At 44.2% G+C, this 18,210-nt stretch overlaps 1 protein-coding gene across 2 annotated transcripts in view; it reads left to right on the top strand.

Annotated features, from left to right (window-relative positions):
- Positions 1 to 18,210, top strand: part of TET2 (tet methylcytosine dioxygenase 2) — a 73,086-nt gene that overhangs the window by 38,688 nt on the left and 16,188 nt on the right. For both annotated transcript variants that reach the window (XM_080590628.1, XM_080590629.1), the window contains exons 2-3: positions 10,025 to 13,412; positions 15,648 to 15,738. In XM_080590628.1, coding sequence (XP_080446754.1) covers positions 10,070 to 13,412; positions 15,648 to 15,738 — 3,434 coding nt within the window. In that variant the 5' untranslated portion in view covers positions 10,025 to 10,069. The remainder of the gene's footprint in view (positions 1 to 10,024; positions 13,413 to 15,647; positions 15,739 to 18,210) is intronic.

Genomic DNA, 18,210 nt, shown 5'->3' with positions numbered 1-18,210 from the left:
GTATTTTTAAATAGGAATCCTGCTCGTGAAATCTCAACTTGTTCCTGGTTTCCATTTTATGGAACGCTGAAGGGAGATTCCTCAGAAAAGCAAATGCTACAAGCCTCCTCGCAATGAGCCTTCTTCTCTAGGAGCTAACTAAATGCTCCTTGTCACAAAATACGCAAAGTCACCCCCATACTGTCCATTTATTTTTGAATGTTAAACAGCTGTAGGTATAATACAAGTTATTTGGAAGCAAGGATGTAACAGGATAAGAAGGAGCTCTAAAATTGCCTCTGTTTTGTGGAAGAACAAACTTCAGCCTGTAGTTTGATTCCCAGATCAGGATTAATCGTGTTCTTGTAAAGAAAAAACAAAATTTTCTTGTAAAAAAATAAAAAGATAAAATTAGAAGGATGGGGAAGTGGGAGTGGAATTACTGTAGCCAGGAAAGTAACTACAGAAAATCTGATTTTCAAGTCAACCTTAAGACGCTAGGCTCTATCTCCTTGATAAATACTGGCATGATGTGAAGTGGGTGTCTCTTGCCTTTTGATTTGTTTGGGCCCCGGGCCATTTTATCTAAGATTGGTCGATGCCCAAGTTCTTTTCAAACTAGTACGTCAAGTATTCAAAAAGAAAATTTAGCCCCACATCTTCATCTCCAACCTAAAAGCAAAGGGAACGGCAGCAGTATCCGTGCTGCGCATTTTGCTCGGTCAGGGCCGTGGTGAGGCAGCGCCAACTCCCACATTTCTCTCCCAGAGCTGTGCTTTTATCGAGGTTAGATCTTCCACTGCTCTTGGGTCGTCAGCTGGCTCTGGTCATCAAAAACACCTTGTCTTTCATCTCATGTACATCTGGAGAGGCAATTGTAACTATTTTCTCAGATGTAGATTTCAGCACGATAATCCACGCCATTGTTGCGTGTAGATTGCAATAACCCACATTAAAACTTCTCCTGAAGACCACACACAAACGCAGAAAGAAGCTGAATGGCAACTGTAGCTCCAGGGAGCATCTTCTAATAGACCTCTAAAAATGCATTAGATTCTTATCTTCTGTGGTGCCTCAGCAACAGTGGAAGTCAGAAGAGATGTCTGTGCCAGTAGTTTGCAGACTTAAACATATTGAAGTCGGAGGCTTCAAGGGAAGTCTTTAAGGGAACAGCCTCCACTGTAAAGTACTGCTCAAAGTAGTAAGTTGGTTCTGTTGATTTCAATGCGATTTACACCGTCCCTCTCAAACTTAGGGAATAAAACTGTGACTTTAAGTACTGGGGGAGAGCCAAGTTAATTCACACAGGATTTAGAGCGGTTTACAGGCACATATCATAGCTGCTTGTATATCAGACGTCTTAACCCAGGGAAAATTCAGCAAAACGCGGTGTATGCATGAGCCCTCTGAGGAGCAGACCCTCACGTTTGCTTTGTGACCTCGGTGCATCTGGTCCAGGACCAAATGGTGTGGACAGAGATCCACCCAGCAAGGAGATCGGATGTCACAGACTGGCTTGTTTACTCTGTCTGAGAGGGGAGCATTCGTAAGTCTTCAGTTATACAGTGGAAAAAAAACATGGCACAGAAGAAAACATGGCTCTGCAAGTCAGTGGTAGGAAGAGGTGATGTAGGTTTGTTTTGAATGGTAGAAACTTTCTAATAAGTAAGGTTAATGAAGCACTGCGTGTAACTGTGGGTTATCATGCAACCTTCATCAATAGAGACCTTTGAAAACAGGTTGGCTCATCTCCTCAGGCCCCTCACAAACCTATTTTCCCCATTTCTTTACAAGCTATTGGTCTGTAAGTCATACAAGACACAAATAGAAAGAAAGAAAGAAAAAAAGTCACAAGCGGGCATGAAAACCCCTTTTTAAATCAAATCATGCAATGGTTAAAACAGCGCAACTCTTTCCAAACCCTTGTTTTGGATCAACTCCTCCATCTTCGCCATCTGAAAGTAAAATCCCCTGGACGAGGCAGGCAGCATCTCGCAGGCGGGCACCTCGCGGCTCGCCGCCCCTGGGGGATCCCCAGCACCTGCCCCTCGGGCACGCCGCAGCGCGCTGCCTGGCGCGGGAGATGCCTGTTGTTTCTCAACAGGCAGGAATCGCAGCTGAAAATCAAGTTTTACTACAGCGTCCCAGCCTAGGTGTGGCGGAGGCATGGAAAAAAAACAGAGGAGGAGTGTGTATAGGGGTTTAATACTGTAAGTGAGGCCAGCAGAGGGGATGAAAGCTATGCTTTGTCAGCTGGGGGCATCAGTCAGAGCGATCCTTGCAGTAATTGGCGCTTGGGACAGTTGTGTTCTCCTCAGCCCCTGTCTCCTCTCGGTTCGGCCTTCAACTTTTGGAGAAGAAATGTTAAGATAACTGCACCTCATCCAAAATTCTGGTTTTGGCAGAACTGGGAGACCCAACAGGATTTCCTATTTGAAGTTCAAAGGATAATAGAAAACAGAGCTGTGGAAACAGGCTTTCTGAGGACGCTGCTGCCTACAACACTTCATTCTCTTCTGTTGCTTTTCTTCCATCCAGATGCCAAACAGGACCATTTTTGTCCCCATTTTCTAATATTACTGACCCAACACGATGAAACGCTGAAATCTTTTAGCAAGTCTTAAAGTCTGCCAGTGGCTCTTCCTTTGGACCCTTACTTCTTTATAGTAAGGGCTGAAGAGAGGCAAGAGAATCTCACCCGTTGCTTCTAGCTCCCAAGGAGGATGCACTCTTTAATCATGAATTGCTCAACTCTGCCGGCAGCTGTGATGAAATCATCACGGATAACCGACCTTCGACTGGTGTCAGGAAGTGATCAACCCAAGAAATCCGTGCTATATCCAGGTCTGAAGCCAGATGGACAAAGATCACAGAAACTGGAAGATAATGATGACACTGACCTCTTGGTAACCTTCCCTAAATGGCAGGTTGATAACATCAAGTGTGTCTTGAGGAATGGTTCAGCCACCAACGCTTGCTTATTCTGGCAAGCTCTCATGCTCCCAAAGAGGCACGCAGCACTACAGAGCTCAGCCAGAACATTAGCAGCTAGCTATTGCTTTCAGATAGCTGATTTTAATCAGCCACCAGTCTCATCATTACCATTTGACACATGGGGTAGCTGAAGTACCCAAGAGGAAGTCACCCCTTGAATTCCACCATTTTTCAAGGAATAAACCGGTCTGAGTATTGATTCGGTGCTTATGCACCAGATAACGCTGCCCACTCCACCTTGCCAGCCTTTACTTGACACACCTACACCTAACGTAGCTGGCTGAAATGAAGAAAAACAGTGGCTTAGTTTTGCTTTTCTCCTCCAACATTTTTCCTGATGTTGAATCCACAATTGTTGGTGAATTGCCACGGTGATGCCCTGCTTGGCTCGCAATTTGAAACGATTTTGCTGGTACAGACTTCACAGGCAGGCATACAAGAGAAGAAACATTTCTGGCTTTGCCCAGGCATAGAAACATCTCTCTCAAAGCATGCTTATTGGAGCATCCCCAGCTTTTGGGGCTCCAGCTCCCACCCCCACACTTTCCCTATTACAATTACCAACTGCGGTGGCTCTTGCAAACAGCAAAGGCAAAAAGGTGTTTTAGGTCAGCTGCCCTGGCTTTGAGAAAGATGTAAAACAGTCAAAGTGGTGCTCAAGAAATTGAGCAATACTGGTCTTAGAGTACGTTTGCATGCCAACTCCCAAGGTTACACCAAACAGGGTGACGGGGAAGCATTAGAGCTATGTGCGATGGCCTGTTGGTATAAACCACCTGGATCCAACAAACTTCAACTCTCAGCCACAGAAACGAGCTCACAACCAGCCAGAACAAGAGTAGGTGCTAACCTTGTCTTGAACGTTCTGGTTATTGCAGCAGGAAGGTCTTTTATCACTTAAATCCAGCCTGCTTCCGCAGATGGAGCTTTCCAGAAGCATTTCCAGTCTGGTGCTACTGGGGCGGCATGACGAGTGACTGGAAGAGCTGGGTTCTTCTCTTACAAGTGCTGCATGGTACAGTTAGGTGCAAAGCCTGGGTCATATAAGTGTAAGTGAGAAAAAATAGGAACTGCAGAGCTTGTGAGGTGACATTATAATTCCTATTTACTCGCATTTCGTATTCCTGAATTCATTCCCTTCGCATAATTGTTTTTTTCCACCCATCCTGTAGAAGCATTTAATTGTCACTCTCCTTGATTTTATGCAACTGTCAGGTAGTGCAGTTTTTCATGCCTGTGTAGGCTTTCTGCAGGACCTGGTCTTGTTGATGGTTATACAATGCAGCAAGGGGAAACCACTGGGCAGACCAGTTCAGCTTTACTCTCTTGCTCTCTGCTTTAAGGTCAAAAATCAACTGATTCAAGTGCTTTTGCGATTAGATCATTGCATCACTGAAATGCAAGCAGTGCTGTCAATAAATTGAAGGGGGGAGAGCACTAGTTGGTTTAAAAATGCATGAATTATGAGGCTTCTAGCTTGGATAAGGTTTAATGAATTATTAATCCTCATATTTCACAAATCCCATGCCCTTCATTCCCTTATGTCTGCTTATATCTATATTCACTAGTCACCATTTTCCCTGTAAATTAAGGATAAATGAGGTAACAAATTTTAACCATCCCACATTTTCTCTCCTATTTGACACAGATTATTCATAGATCTAAATACCAGAGAAGACAATTACATTCATGTAATATGACCTCCTGCAGAATACAGTCACAGAGCCTCATCCAGTAGTTTCTACATTAACCCCATAACTGCTATTTAAAGCCACAGTAAGAAAACAAGATATATATTCATTTTACGAAAAAAATACCATCTTAACTTAAGGACTTCAAGCGACAGAGAATGCACTGCATCTTTATGCAGTTCTTTTTCTTTTTCTTTTTTTTCCATTTCTAATGCACTGAATAAATATACTATCCAAATGAAGAGACAGCTGAATGCAGTGCAGAAGGACCCCATTGTAAGCCACAGAGCCCAGCTAACAACAGAGTGTCCTTGTCCTTCTGGGGCCCTCCTTCAAATCTGCAATGCAGTTGCACTGCATTTTCCTCAGCCACCACACTTGCAGTGGGGCAGCAGTGATGCTGGTGGGGAAGAGAGCAAATCCTTAGGGTATGTCGTGGGGTTCAGAGCCTCAATTCACCTTTAGCACGAAAGCAATCTCTATTTTGTAGGATAGCTCTGCTTCGAACAACAACAGAGCAGCTGCCACAGGAATCTCCAGCGAAGGAATCACGTGAGGCAGTCTGCACTCCTCGCTGCCATACCCTTCCACTTCCACTATAGGGAACTTCTTTCAGGCCAGTGTGGGATTTGGGGCTAGACGGCACTGTATTTATTACAACCTACCAGCAATCCTGGCTTGGGAAGAAGCTGTCCTCAAAGGACAAGCCACCCGGAGCGTGGGCAGGCATATTCCTGGCTTTGCCTCTCCCGCTGGTCTCCATGGGGAAGCTTGCTTTGTTTCTCAGTGGGTAAGCACGAAGCACCTTCAGTCCGAAACATATGCGAAATGCTTAAACTATGCAACGGTTTCCATATGTGCAACATTTTATCCCAACAATAATGAAAATGTTTAACTAATAAGAAGCTTTGATGTATTACTTCACCAGCTAGTGATCCGAGTTAACATCTTTTCTCTGTAGTGACTTTTTTTCTCCCAGTGACTAAAGGAGAAAGCTTCTTGCCTACAGGTGTTAACCCAAGGCACAGCTGAAACAGAATTTATTAAAATAGACCAGAGAAAAATGACATGCCACGATAACCACACAGCTGTAAACCCTGGTGTTGAGCATCGTAACTGCTTACACATCTTCTTCCAGAATTAAAAAGAGAACACTGACTCTGAGTTAACCAGAAACAATATCACGTATTTTGTGAGTAAGTCCAGAAGATTTCAATTTTTAGTGCTGAAGTTCTTACAGTGAATTGCCTGTGCTCTGATGAATTGCGCTTGGTCTGTTACGGAGGGATTCAGTACTGCTCGGCAGGCGTCAGGACAGAGCTCTGCGTTACAGACTGCTCCTCAGAGAGACCTTAGAGTTAAAACTTGAGACTTGCAATATTTGTCTGCAAGTGGAGCTTTCTGATAATGCTGTGTATGAGCGTCCTTACTTAGGAAGGACAGCAGTTCAGGCTTTAGACCCCTTTGCCAATGGCACGAGCTTCTGAGGAGAGAAGAGGTGCAGTTCTGCAGGGCAGAAAAGCCTCTGAGGAGGTGTACTTCCAACCCAGCTAACCCTAGAAGGGGGAGCCACCGTCTGACATCCCACCTTTCAGTCCTTTCGGGGCCATGAGTACCCTAACCCAGCATTCCCTTACCTACTTTTTCTGTGGGGTTTCTCGCCCAGCTTTGAAAAGATGGTGCTCCCCTGCAGCAGGTGTTTGTCCAGTCCTTCATCCGAGCCGCTTTGCACTCACAAAGTCCCGAGGTATGGGTGCTGTACAAAATGAGGTATGAATCTCTAGAACTGGCTTAAATTAAAGAAAGATTTTCCATGGGGAAAGCAAACAAACAAACAACAAACCATAGCTAAAAGTACTTTTGTTGCCATAGGACTGCTTGTCACACAGATAACAGTGCCCTCCACAGTCTTTCCGTTTTCCTGTATTGTTAGAGGTGGCAGGAATATGCCAAACTCACCCATAAACCTAAAAAAATCTCCAAGTCTCCTTCAGTGCTTGGTTTCCAATTTGTGCCCCATATGTGGGGAGAAATAGATGTACATACATGGCTTGTATTTGCGAAAGTCAAACAGCGGTGGACTGAATTATAACCTGAATGCATATTGGTGGAATGAGATGCTGATCCATTTGCACAGTAATGTGCTATATTTAAGTCACGCATCGTGGCATCTTCAAAGAGGCCAGTCATAATTATGATGGATTAGACTGCAGAGTCAGTCCTAGATGCAGTAATTGTTTCACAGATGCTGCTGATGTGACTTGAATTTCTAATGAATTATAGCTGAGGAAGAATATGCAGAGCTACTAAATGGTCTGAATAAAATACAGTTATGGGAAAGAGAAAAATGCCTAACTGCTAACTTAGGGAAAGGCAGATCTACTTTAAGGGACAGACATATCATCCCACGACAATGATGAAATGCAAAGACTTCGTATGAATGCAGAGACTTCATAAGGCCCAGCCAGGTCTGCTGAGTAGTAGCATCAAGAATACCTTCACAGTGCCCTAGTTAAAACCAGTAATAAAGGCATGGCTGCCACTTGCCTTTTGCCAGTTTTAAATTACAAATAAGCACTGTGATTGCTTGAGGTACATTTGTGCTAAGATGCAACTCAAGAGGATTGCGAATAACAGAGCGTAGGCAGAGAGACCAAAGTGTAACGTAAAGTCACCACAACCCTAGCTGCATTTTAAAGAACGTAGATCTGGCACTTTTAATCAATGAATTAACTTAGTATTTTGAAGAACTGAGTGACTGTCCTTTGCAATGCCTAAGACCAATGCCTTTTACACCGGAGCTGATCACAACTCAGGGGAATCGGCTGACTCACACCATGAGGTTTTTGAGAATACTGTGAATAATAATCCTTGCCACGCAGCAAAAATAACCTTGTGGTTTTTAAGGGCAGTGTGAACCTAAGACTCTTTCTAAAGCCCAGATGCATTCCTTCAAGGGGTACGCTAACATTAGACAAGTCAGACAGCCGCCGCTTCTAAACAAAAAAGGTGGTTTTACCTATTTGTAAGAAGCCAAGAAGAAAGATCATCTGGGAATTCTTAGGTGGAATTAAGTTGTAACCCATCTGCTACATCAGAACACGACAAACAAGACAGACATTGAGGGCTGAAGGAAGTTTCTCATGGCTCAACCACACAGACTAATTTTTATTGTTTGTTTTTGAAGAAATATTTTAGAAGCAGTTTGACAGCACAGTGTTAATTACTACGGTTCCTTTTATTTCATTTCTTACTTGTGAAATAGAGCAGCCTACACACTCATGTCTGAGCTGTGGTTCAGCTGCAGTTTCTAGGAATGAAAGGTGTGAAGGCAAAGAATGGTTTTCAAATTAGGCTGAGATCTTATTTTTTGAGACACTCTGGGAGCGTAATTCTGCCGCCCAGCCTAGAATGACACATCAGAGGAATCCTTCTCACACTGCTTTCTCTATAGAGTGGAATACAGTCTCTCTGGGAAAGCTGCAAAGGCTCATCTATTGGGGTGCTTTAAAGCAAGCTTGGGAAATATACCAAAATATACATAGAAGGGAAGGAGCTTGCCTTACCTTGTCAAGAACATAGAGAAGATGGACAAACGTTCTTTTCCGTTGCCATATTCTTAGCTTTCACTTCAACAACTCTTTTTTTTAAGTCCTGATATTTGCAGAGAGAACTTCTCTACTTCCGTCACACACAAGATAAATTCAGTACAGAAAGTAAAGAACTTCAGGAGGTCAAAAGTAAATCTAAGACCTAGTTTGGGATAAGGATGAAGTGAATCCAATTTGTCATATAGGTGCTTGCCAGTCAAAATTTATGTTTGAATTGTCCTGATACCAAAATTAGAGGTGTAAGCAGATGTGCTTCTGCCAGAAGTAATGAATATCAGGCATTAATATTACCTTAAAAAGCGTTTTAGAATCGTATTGCTTAGTTGAGTAAGGGAATACTGTACTAAAAACTGTATAAATTAGATGTTCCTTAGTATCTTTTTTCTTTTTTTTTTTTTTCATAAGATTAATGTAGGATACATACATAAGCAGAGCAACTGTGATGACAGAAGTTTTTCCAGTGTAGCAGTAACTCCTGTGTAGTGGCAACGGCAGCCACGTGCAGTGCTGGTGCTGAATCTGCAGTCCAGCCAGGCACAGCCTGGTAACGGGGAAGCCTTCGAATTCACATTTACACAAACTAAAAATAAAGCCTGCAGGGCAAAGACATGCATGAGTCCAAATTTTCTGTGTGATCTCACATCTGGAAGACCCTCTGCCAGTCTGTCTTCTGTCATTCGCAACTGTTTGAGAACCATAAAGCCAACAAAGAATAAATTACAAGCAGAGTCAAACAATGGCTTTATGTTAATCAGGATTGTGAATTTTCTGTGAATTGTGAATTTTCTATGAATTATCTCCGTTAACCGGGATCTTGGGAAGATCCATGTGAACAGAATTAGATTGTCGCTATATGGCATTTGTTCACTGCGCATTGTCAGTACTTTCAGCTAAAGAAAAAACTAATTTTATAAATAAAATATAAAGGTTAAAGAAGAAAATAGGACTCCATCTCCAAACAAAGAAGGAGCTTTGAAGCTCAGTTCAAAACCCTAATGCAGAGTTTAAGCCACGCCTGATGTCTATAGTCTAAATTTAAAAGAATACCAACACCTGAAAAAATACCATTTCCATCAAACCTTTCTGAAATCTCTTAATTTGTTTCTATCAACATTATCAAGATGTTGATTAAGTGTAAGAATTCCTACGGATGGCAATCAGGCGAGGCTTTGTCTCATGTGTGGATTGTGCCACTTGCATGGGCTTTTGGAATGCCAGTTTTAAAAGACCTTGTCAGACAGCTGAAGACTGAAAAAAAGGAGGTTTTCCCCTCTAATTGGCAAGCTTGGTGGCAATAATCCTTCAAGTCACACAAAAGGGGTTTGGCACACTTAATCAAATAACAGGATTAGCACCGAGTCTGGGAACCAGGGTTTCTGCATGACTTTCTGCCTTACTAAGGAGAAAAAGCGGCGACAGGGGAGCCTATGCAAATCATTCAAAAGCAGAGTATTTTTTCCACCATTATGAGAGCTCTTTTTGGCAAAACAGCTGTTTGTGTGTTCAATGGGGGTAAGAAACAGGTCTGTATTTTCACACTCTTTTCATCCTGAAGAATAAACCTGCAATAAGGGGGACGCATGGAGCTGCCAAATCCAACAGGGCAGTGAGCCTCCTCTCAGGTGCGCCCGTGAGCTGCTGTTGCATGTAGAAACCGGTCGGGACGGCGGGTGCAGGAATCAGTAATCTGCTATCTGTTGAGTGAAACTAGACCTGACTTAGTTCTCTCCTCTTTCTTTTCTCTCGCAGATACGTTCAGAGGGTAGCCTTGTGGATGGCCCCGGAGCAGGCCAGATGGAACAGGACAGAACCAACCATGTTGACGGCAATAGATTGAGTCCATTTCTAATACCGCAATCTTCTCCCGTGTGCCAGGCAGAGCCTTCTGCAGTGAAGCTACAGAATGGAAGTCCGGCGACAGAGAGGCCTGAAGTCGAAGTAAATGGAGACCACAAGCGGCTATTCATTAAAAGCAACTACGGAGCGCCCCACGTGAAGGGAAGTCCAAACCACCGCGTTAGCCCTGACCTTTTACAAGAAATGAAAGTATGCTCCAAATATATGCAAAACGGTGGGATTAAACGCACTTTTAGTGAGCCCTCTCTGTATGGACTTCATCAGAGCAAGAAAGTGAAACAAGACAAAGAGGTGAACGGAGAAAAAGCTGAGCCAGATGATAACTATGAAAAACCAAGCGTCTCCAATTGTTACGGTGAGAAGAAAGCCGAGAGCTTTACAGGACAAGAAAATGAAGCCTCAGAGTTGATACCGTCTACAAGATACAACAGTGGTGGTTCTGAAAACCCTCATGACCTCCTGATTCAGAATGAGCAGGAGCGGGAAAATGTTCATTGCCACAACAGGGACATTGTCTTACTACTTAAGAACAAGGCGGTGCCAATGCCTAATGGTGCTACAGTTTCTGCCTCTTCCATGGAAAGCATGCATGGTGAACTCCTGGAGAAAACACTGTCTCAATATTATCCAGAACATGTTTCCATAGCAATGCAGAAGAACACATCTCATATCAATGCCATTACCAGTCAGGCTACTAATGAGTTGTCCTACGAGACAACGCATTCATCCCATACCTCAGGGCAGATCACTTCCCCACAGACCTCAAACTCTGAGCTGCCTCAAGTGCCAGCTGTAGTGGTTACTGAGGTCTACAATGCAGAAGACTCCAGTAAACCACCTGTATTGCCAGGTAGCTGTTCGCTTCAGAAACCAGAACTACAGCTACAGCAACAGATTCCAGGCTATGATACACACCAGTTATCTGTAGGAAACAGTACTGTTCGTGGAAGTGTAGGGCAGGTTCCCAACCAAGACCTCTCTTTAAGTTCCAGCAGTAACCTGCAAGCTCAGAACACCGCTCTGGAAAGGTTTTCTGAGCAAGCAGAAAATAATGGTGCTTTCTTTAAACAGAACTCAATGTTTCATAAAGATTCCTCCACTCCTCCTGCTCCAGAAATGAACAGCGCGCTGTCCGGCGTGGCGCGAGAAGGACGCCACTCCTATGACAACAGCGGCGAGGAAACTCTTCCTGGAGAGATCGAGAACGAAGGGCAGCAGCAGGGACTGGTGCCAGAGAGTCCCAACCTCAGCCAGCAGCAACTTCACCCTCCGCAAAGACTTCCGCAGCAGGTGCCAACGTCACAACAAGATGTCAGCGAAAGCAATCCCCGAGCTGCTGCGGCCGCCTTGATTCAGCAGCACCCAGAAGAAATGCCGCCACCGCCAGAGCCTCCCCTCCAAAGCCTGCAGGCGTGCGGAAGTGACGGTGAGTTGCCGCAATGCTGTCAGCATTTCCCAGGACAGAGAGAACCCGAGATTCCTCCTGACAAAGAGAAGGACCAAGCGAAAGAGCCTGTGCAACAGCCTCAGCGTTACTCGAAGCCGGCCTGGATCGAGTTGGTTTCCACGCAGTTCCGCCAGGGAGAGCCTCCCCACAAGCCCAGCGAAGCGTTACTCCGATCAATTCTTCAGTTCCAGGCAAACACACCCGAAACAGCCTATACAAAGCAGTATGCTGGAAGTCCTGATGCATTAAAGGGGCCGTCGGGACAGCCCCAGAGCCAAAAGATAATGCAACAGGAACAAATTCCCCCGCTGTACAAAAGCGAGACCTCCCAGCTGCAGCCGCATCCCACAGCTGACCCCCAGCTGCTGTTCCAAAAACACTCGCCGCAGCCCCAGCTCGCCAAGATGGATCCCTCCCGCAAGTCCCAAGTGCAGCAGCACCCTGCGCAGCAGCTCCATTTCCAGCAAAGACCTGAACAACAAGCCGAACAGCCCCTAGGGGCCCCGCTGAAACAGCAGCACTTGAATCCCCCGCCAGGGGAAAGCGAGCAATTCTTGCATTCGCACATTTTGCAACAGATGCTCCAAAAGCAGGCACAGCAGACCCAGCTGCTGTGCAGTCCGCAGCTAACCCCCAGCCAGCAACAGGCTCCGCAAGTGAGAAGTAAAGAACCGCCCCAAGCCGTCTCCCATTCCCAAAGCACCCTGGAGCAGCAGCTAGACAGGACATCCTTCAGCCAGCCTAAAGCAGATGAGTGTTTTCAAACTGGGAATAAGTACATGAAACCGGCTGCCTTCCCGCTGCACAGCCCTCAGCTGGGGCTAGAGCAGGTACAGAGCGTGAACAACAAGGCTCCCCTCTACAGTCAGAAAGCAAACGCCGGTCTGCAGCACCCCTGCCCAAACAACGTGCACTTGATTTCTGAGAAGAAGGAAAACGCCGCGAATGTCGAACGCTTTGGGGCCAAGAAAATGCAGGACTTGCAGCACGTGCAGTATTTTTCAAACAACTTGCCCCCCAAGCAAGATGTGAATCACTGTTTTCAAGAACAAGAGCAACAGACACAACAAGCTTCGGTGATACAGCTGCCGCTCCAGCAGACACAAGGCTACGGGGGCAGCCTGAATCAAGAGCTCCCCAGCCACCAAGCCCCGCAGATGCCCCAGCGGTACTTACCACACAGCCAGCAAACTCCCCCGCACGCCCCAGAGCAGAGAGGCTGTCATCTGCAGACCCAAACCCAGAAGGATTTTCAAAAGCACGCTGCCCTAAGGTGGCATCTCTTACAAAAACAGGAGCAACAGGCGTACCAGCAACCCAAACCCGAGCTCGGCCCCAGCACAGCACGCAAGCCTATCAAAATTGAGGCTGGCACAAAGCCTAACGTCTGCATGCGTCCATCAACTGGACAGCTAGAAAACAAAATGTGGAAAAAAACAATTAAACAAGAGAATCAGCACTTCGGCTGCGAGAACATGCAACAAAAGAGCATCATTGAGACAATGGAACAGCAGCTAAAACAGATACAGGTCAAATCACTGTTTGATCACAAGACTTTTACTGTCAAATCACCTAAACATGTGAAGGTTGAAACAGCAGGCCCTATTACCATCCTATCGAGAAACACCTGTGCTGCAGAATTTGACACTCAGACCCCAATCTCAGAACAACAAGCAAACTCGTCTGCTGAGAAAACCCCGACCAAAAGAACAGCTGGAACTGTTCTCAATAATTTTTTAGACTCACCTTCCAAGTTACTGGATACTCCTGTAAAAAATTTATTGGACACACCTGCCAAAACCCAGTATGACTTCCCATCTTGCAGCTGTGTTGGTAAGTGCTGAGAGGTGTACTAAAAGCATACTAGTTCACAGCAGGGAAACTAGCCTTTGAGTTCAGATTGCAGGGGTTAGTCAGGTGTTTTTCTTGGAGGTTGGGCTTTTTGTTTTTCAGAACAGCAACTAGTAAAGACTTACAGCAATTTTTCTACATTTACGCCTGCTCCACTTAGCCAACCCTACACGTGGGCCCTTGCTCGGTATTTCATAGTTACCTACCTGCTTTTACAGTCAGAAAGCTTGTGGACGGTAACATATCCCCTCACTCCCATTCTCCTTAAGCAGCAGACATGTAATAACAACACGCTGATAAAAAGTAGGTCACAACTTTATAATCTAATGTATTTGTCAAGGCTAGATATAGTGTTTATAAACCACGTCTTGGGTCCAAAACTTACGATCCTTACTCCATTTTTTGCTCTAGCAGTGAGATTGTTGAAGTTTGCCTCAGTAAAACCTAAGCAAAGAAGGAATGCTAGATTATTCCTCACTTGTCGCAAGTTTATCGCCCTGTTGACTCACTTGTCTACTGCATGGCTAAGCAGTTTCTTAGAGGAGCCATACAAGCAGCAAGGGGGACCCTTGGTATTTCTTCACAGCACACCCATTCCCCAGAAGCAGAAGAACTGAGCAGAGGAAAGAAAAGCACAGCATCAGGCAAGGCCCTGTACCCCAAGCTTTCATACACTGGCACCACACGTGGCCAGGCATTTTCAGACTCTACCACAGGATAAATTATTCAGACTGAAGCAAAAGGTGCAAGTGCTTCAGCACCAACCAAGAGAAAAGTAAAACCTTTGTTGTAAGTTTCACTTACTGGCCCTAACAGCCTGGGATTTCACACCAACTAAAAAAGGAGAGTTGAAGCAATGCTCCTCCAAAACTGCAAAATGGACCTTTTTGTCTTTTCAAATGCCTGGGGCTGTATCTCAGAGATGCTCCATGGGAGCAAAAAGAGAAAGTAATGGATTTTCAAAGCTCCCAGGAAGGAAACTAGAAGCCAGTTCCTTGCTGTTCCTTTTTCTTTTCTAAGAAATAACCTATAACATGTAGAGTTTTTTTTTTAACCCTAAAATTGTTTTGGTTTGGTTTAAGACCATTCTCCAATGCAGTTGGCAAAACTTTTTTCAGGCAATGATTTCGTTTTTTTTTGTTTTGTTTTGTTTTGTAGCCAGTACTGCAGCTGCTAACTAAGCAAGAAGAGCTTATTTTCCACTCACGTTTTAACTCTTCGGTCTTAGCAGACCCTTTAGGAAATAAAGGAGCATGAAACCCAGATCCTGTCCTCTTTGAAGACCCCATTGCTACAGAGTCATTGATAGAGCTTATTGTTCTTTCCTGTCAGTATTACTTTTTAAGGAGATGCAAGTTAAACCATTTCTCCATCGACACGTTCAGGTTTATAGCATGCCTTCATCATGCTTCCAGAGGCTGTACGCCGAGAGCAGCATCACCTCTGTCAGCCTCTGGAGTTAGCATCCCAGAGAGCCGGCCCTCAGCCACGTCAGCACAGCCCCACCTGCTCTCCTGCACCTCAGCAGAGCCCGACCATTCCCCTCGTGCTCCAGGAGCCTGCCTCCCCGTATCAAAACAAACGCACGGCATCTGCTGTGAATGCTGCCATGGTCCTACCTACACACACACAGAACTGAGGCCACGTTCTTAGCATGCAAGCAGTTTGAGTAGGCCTTGTGCAGGATTTCTTTCGGCAAACTTGCTTTTTTCATTTCACAGAGTCTTTTTGTGGGTGGCAGAAATTCTCTGTGCAACCTTAACAGCCACTTTCTCAAGCTGTAGGTTCCTATATAACGTATCTGCTGAAAAACAAGTACTGTACAGCTCACTAATGTCAATATTTACCATTGGTATCCCATTTATCCTCCTTTCTAGATATTGGGAGAGGAGGAAGTGGGAGAAAGAGAAACAATCATTCAGTGATAACGGGAAAATGCCTTTTGAATTTCAGTGTAAAGCCCGAGATGTGAAACAACTGTTTGTGCTAGCAAAAAGCAAAGCACACAGTCCATATCATGGCTATTTGCAGAATTAGCCACGTGCTTTGCATGTTTTGTACAAATTTCGTGGGCGTACTTTAAGACATAAGTGTTTGAAAACTGACCCGAGACCCAACAGCAGTATTCTAACCAGCTAGATGTAAGTTTTGCAATGTGACTTTTTTACGTTAAAGAATTAAGCTTCAAAGTAATAACTTTTATTTTGTTTTAAACAGAGCAAATTATTGAAAAAGATGAAGGTCCATTCTATACCCATCTAGGAGCCGGTCCTAATGTGGCAGCTATTAGAGAAATCATGGAAGAAAGGTAATTAGTGCAAAGGCACAGGGCAGATTAACGTTTATCCTTTTGTGGATGTCAGAATTTTTCCAGCTTTTGCACATAAAGAAATAAACAATTGCAAATCAAGTAATTACTTGTAGGCTTAGCTCCCCCCGTGTTGCCAACATGACGCGCTGTGCTATTCACCAGAGAGTCACAATATTTGACAGGGCTAATAGTCAGCTGGCTGGCACGGGCTGCGCGCTTTGAGACCGACGCCAGCAAACCCGAGCAGGAACAAGTATTCACCAGGCTGCCAAGCAAGGCAAGGCAGCTGGCAATGGCTCTCAGAGCAGGCACGGACCTGGTGTTCCCTCTGCATACAAGGACGCCAAGGTGGGAGGAGGACGGAGGGCAGAATACCAGACTCCAAAATTCTCTCTCTCCTTCCCGCCCGCCAATTATTAAGTATATAGTACAACCCTAAAGGACTAAACCTAACTCAGTCACTTCCAGAGGTGTGGAACAAGGTTACTAGATAGGATTTCAGCCCAAGAATCAAGAATTAGGTTTGTGACAAAACATCCCTCTCCCTCGGAGCATTGCACAAAACCAGCCTTATCTCAGCTGTGGATATTCCTGCATTGCGTTGCATCCTGTAATGTATATGTTACCCACAGTCAAACCCAGCAAGGGATTCTGAATGGTTCAGAATGGATATGTGATCTACGCTATTTAGACAAATGTAAAAGTGCAAAATCCACCAGCATTTCTAAGATATGAATTAAAAACTCTTCACACAAAAGTGACTTTGGCACTGTGGATTCTGCATTACTTGCAGGTTTTGTAAAGCATGGACAGTAAAGGCCAGGTTTTTAGTGGTATCTGGGAATTCAGTTCCTTTCTGAACAAACAAGCAAACAAAAGCTCCCCAGTAAGTCTGAGACAGATGGGAATTTGATTTGTTAATACCTTAAAACTCTGAACACCAAAAGCAAATAGGTGTCTGTGCAGCGCTCGTCTTGAGCTAAGGAGAACGGTTTCTCAGCAGGGTCTGCCAGCTTGTGCTCATCACTGTGCGGCCATGGACCATTAATGGCATATTAAATCCTTAGGATTATCTCTAAGTGATTAGTCCTAAGGTCCTTTCTCTTAGCACCTCCTTCCCTGTAACTCCTGGGCAGGGCTTGCCCCACTACTTGTTTTCAGCTTTGTGAGCAGCTCAAATGCATGTAAGCTGCACAAATCAGCTGCTTCTTGGGAAGGGGGAGTGAACGCTGACCCTCCTGAGAAGCTTCTTACAATTTACCTCCAAGGCTCTAATTGACTGTTTAATTCTTTAATATTCACAAATAGTACATGAAACAGGAAAGTCATTTGTGTCATCATGTCAATTATTAGAGATGAAACTTTTTTGTCATTTCTTGACTTAGGAATGTGATTTTCCATCCTTAATACCGACCTTGTCTTTTTTTCCTTTTCCCGTCCCATTAATTTCATTTTATGTTGGCAGAAGGAAATCCTGAGAGATTACAGATAACATACGTATAGCCAGCCACGTTCAGCAGAGTCTAACAGAAACTGCTTGAACAATGGCAAGCTTACAACTGTTCATATTGCATGAACTGTGTGATCCCAGGACAGAAGAACTCCAGAGCTCCTTCTTGTTAGCTAATTTTGTATCCCTAAGAAAAAAAAAAAAAACACTCTAAAGAAATTCTCAAGCACGTGTGTACAGTTGGTGACATTAATCACAACCTAAGCACTTTTAAACTATCTTCCCATGAACATGAATTGACTTTTAAGGTATTAGCACTGCCAAACAAACCAGGATTTGAATTGACACTCATAGTTGATATTTTAGCTACACTAGTTTCTTGCAGAATCCATGGTGGATACATATTTTTTACCTCTTCCTTCTCCCAGTCCCTACTTCATGCTCAGTGAATTTTGCTCCCATTTTGAAGCCAGTGAGCTCTGGACTGAAAGCAAGCATGACAAACATCAGGCACAAATTCTTCTGTGACACTTGAAGAGATGTGAGACAAAGTCCATTTCATCTGCAGTGCTCAAGATAGATCGATAGTGGCATCCACACAGTTGTCCTGCAATCCAGATCAGCAGACTGATAGAAAATGTTAAGATTGAAAAATGTTTATGTGGCTAATTAAAGAAACGAATGTATACTAACATCCAAGACTAAGTAGGAAAAAGTGATCTAACAGTTGCCTGCAGAACATGTGTAGTACGACCTGATTTTATTTGTATAATTTCCTGTGACACTGAAATTTCACAATGAGATCACATCTAAAAGTATTTTTCATTTCCTTTACACGACAGAAGTTTTAAATACAAGTAATTTGCTCTTAAATATGTCACCAAGATTTTAGTGCAAAAACAAGAGGGATGAAAGGTCAAAAGTTCTCAAAGCAGCTTTAAATGGCTGTGTAACACGAAGGAACTATCTTGATTGCTCCATAGGTAACAGGCAAAAAGCAGGAACATTGTGACTTAGTC

This window comes from Anser brachyrhynchus (assembly GCF_964034855.1).
Source record: "Anser brachyrhynchus genome assembly, chromosome: 4".
Classification (NCBI taxonomy): domain Eukaryota; kingdom Metazoa; phylum Chordata; class Aves; order Anseriformes; family Anatidae; genus Anser; species Anser brachyrhynchus.
This window is presented reverse-complemented; position numbering and strand designations above follow the sequence as displayed.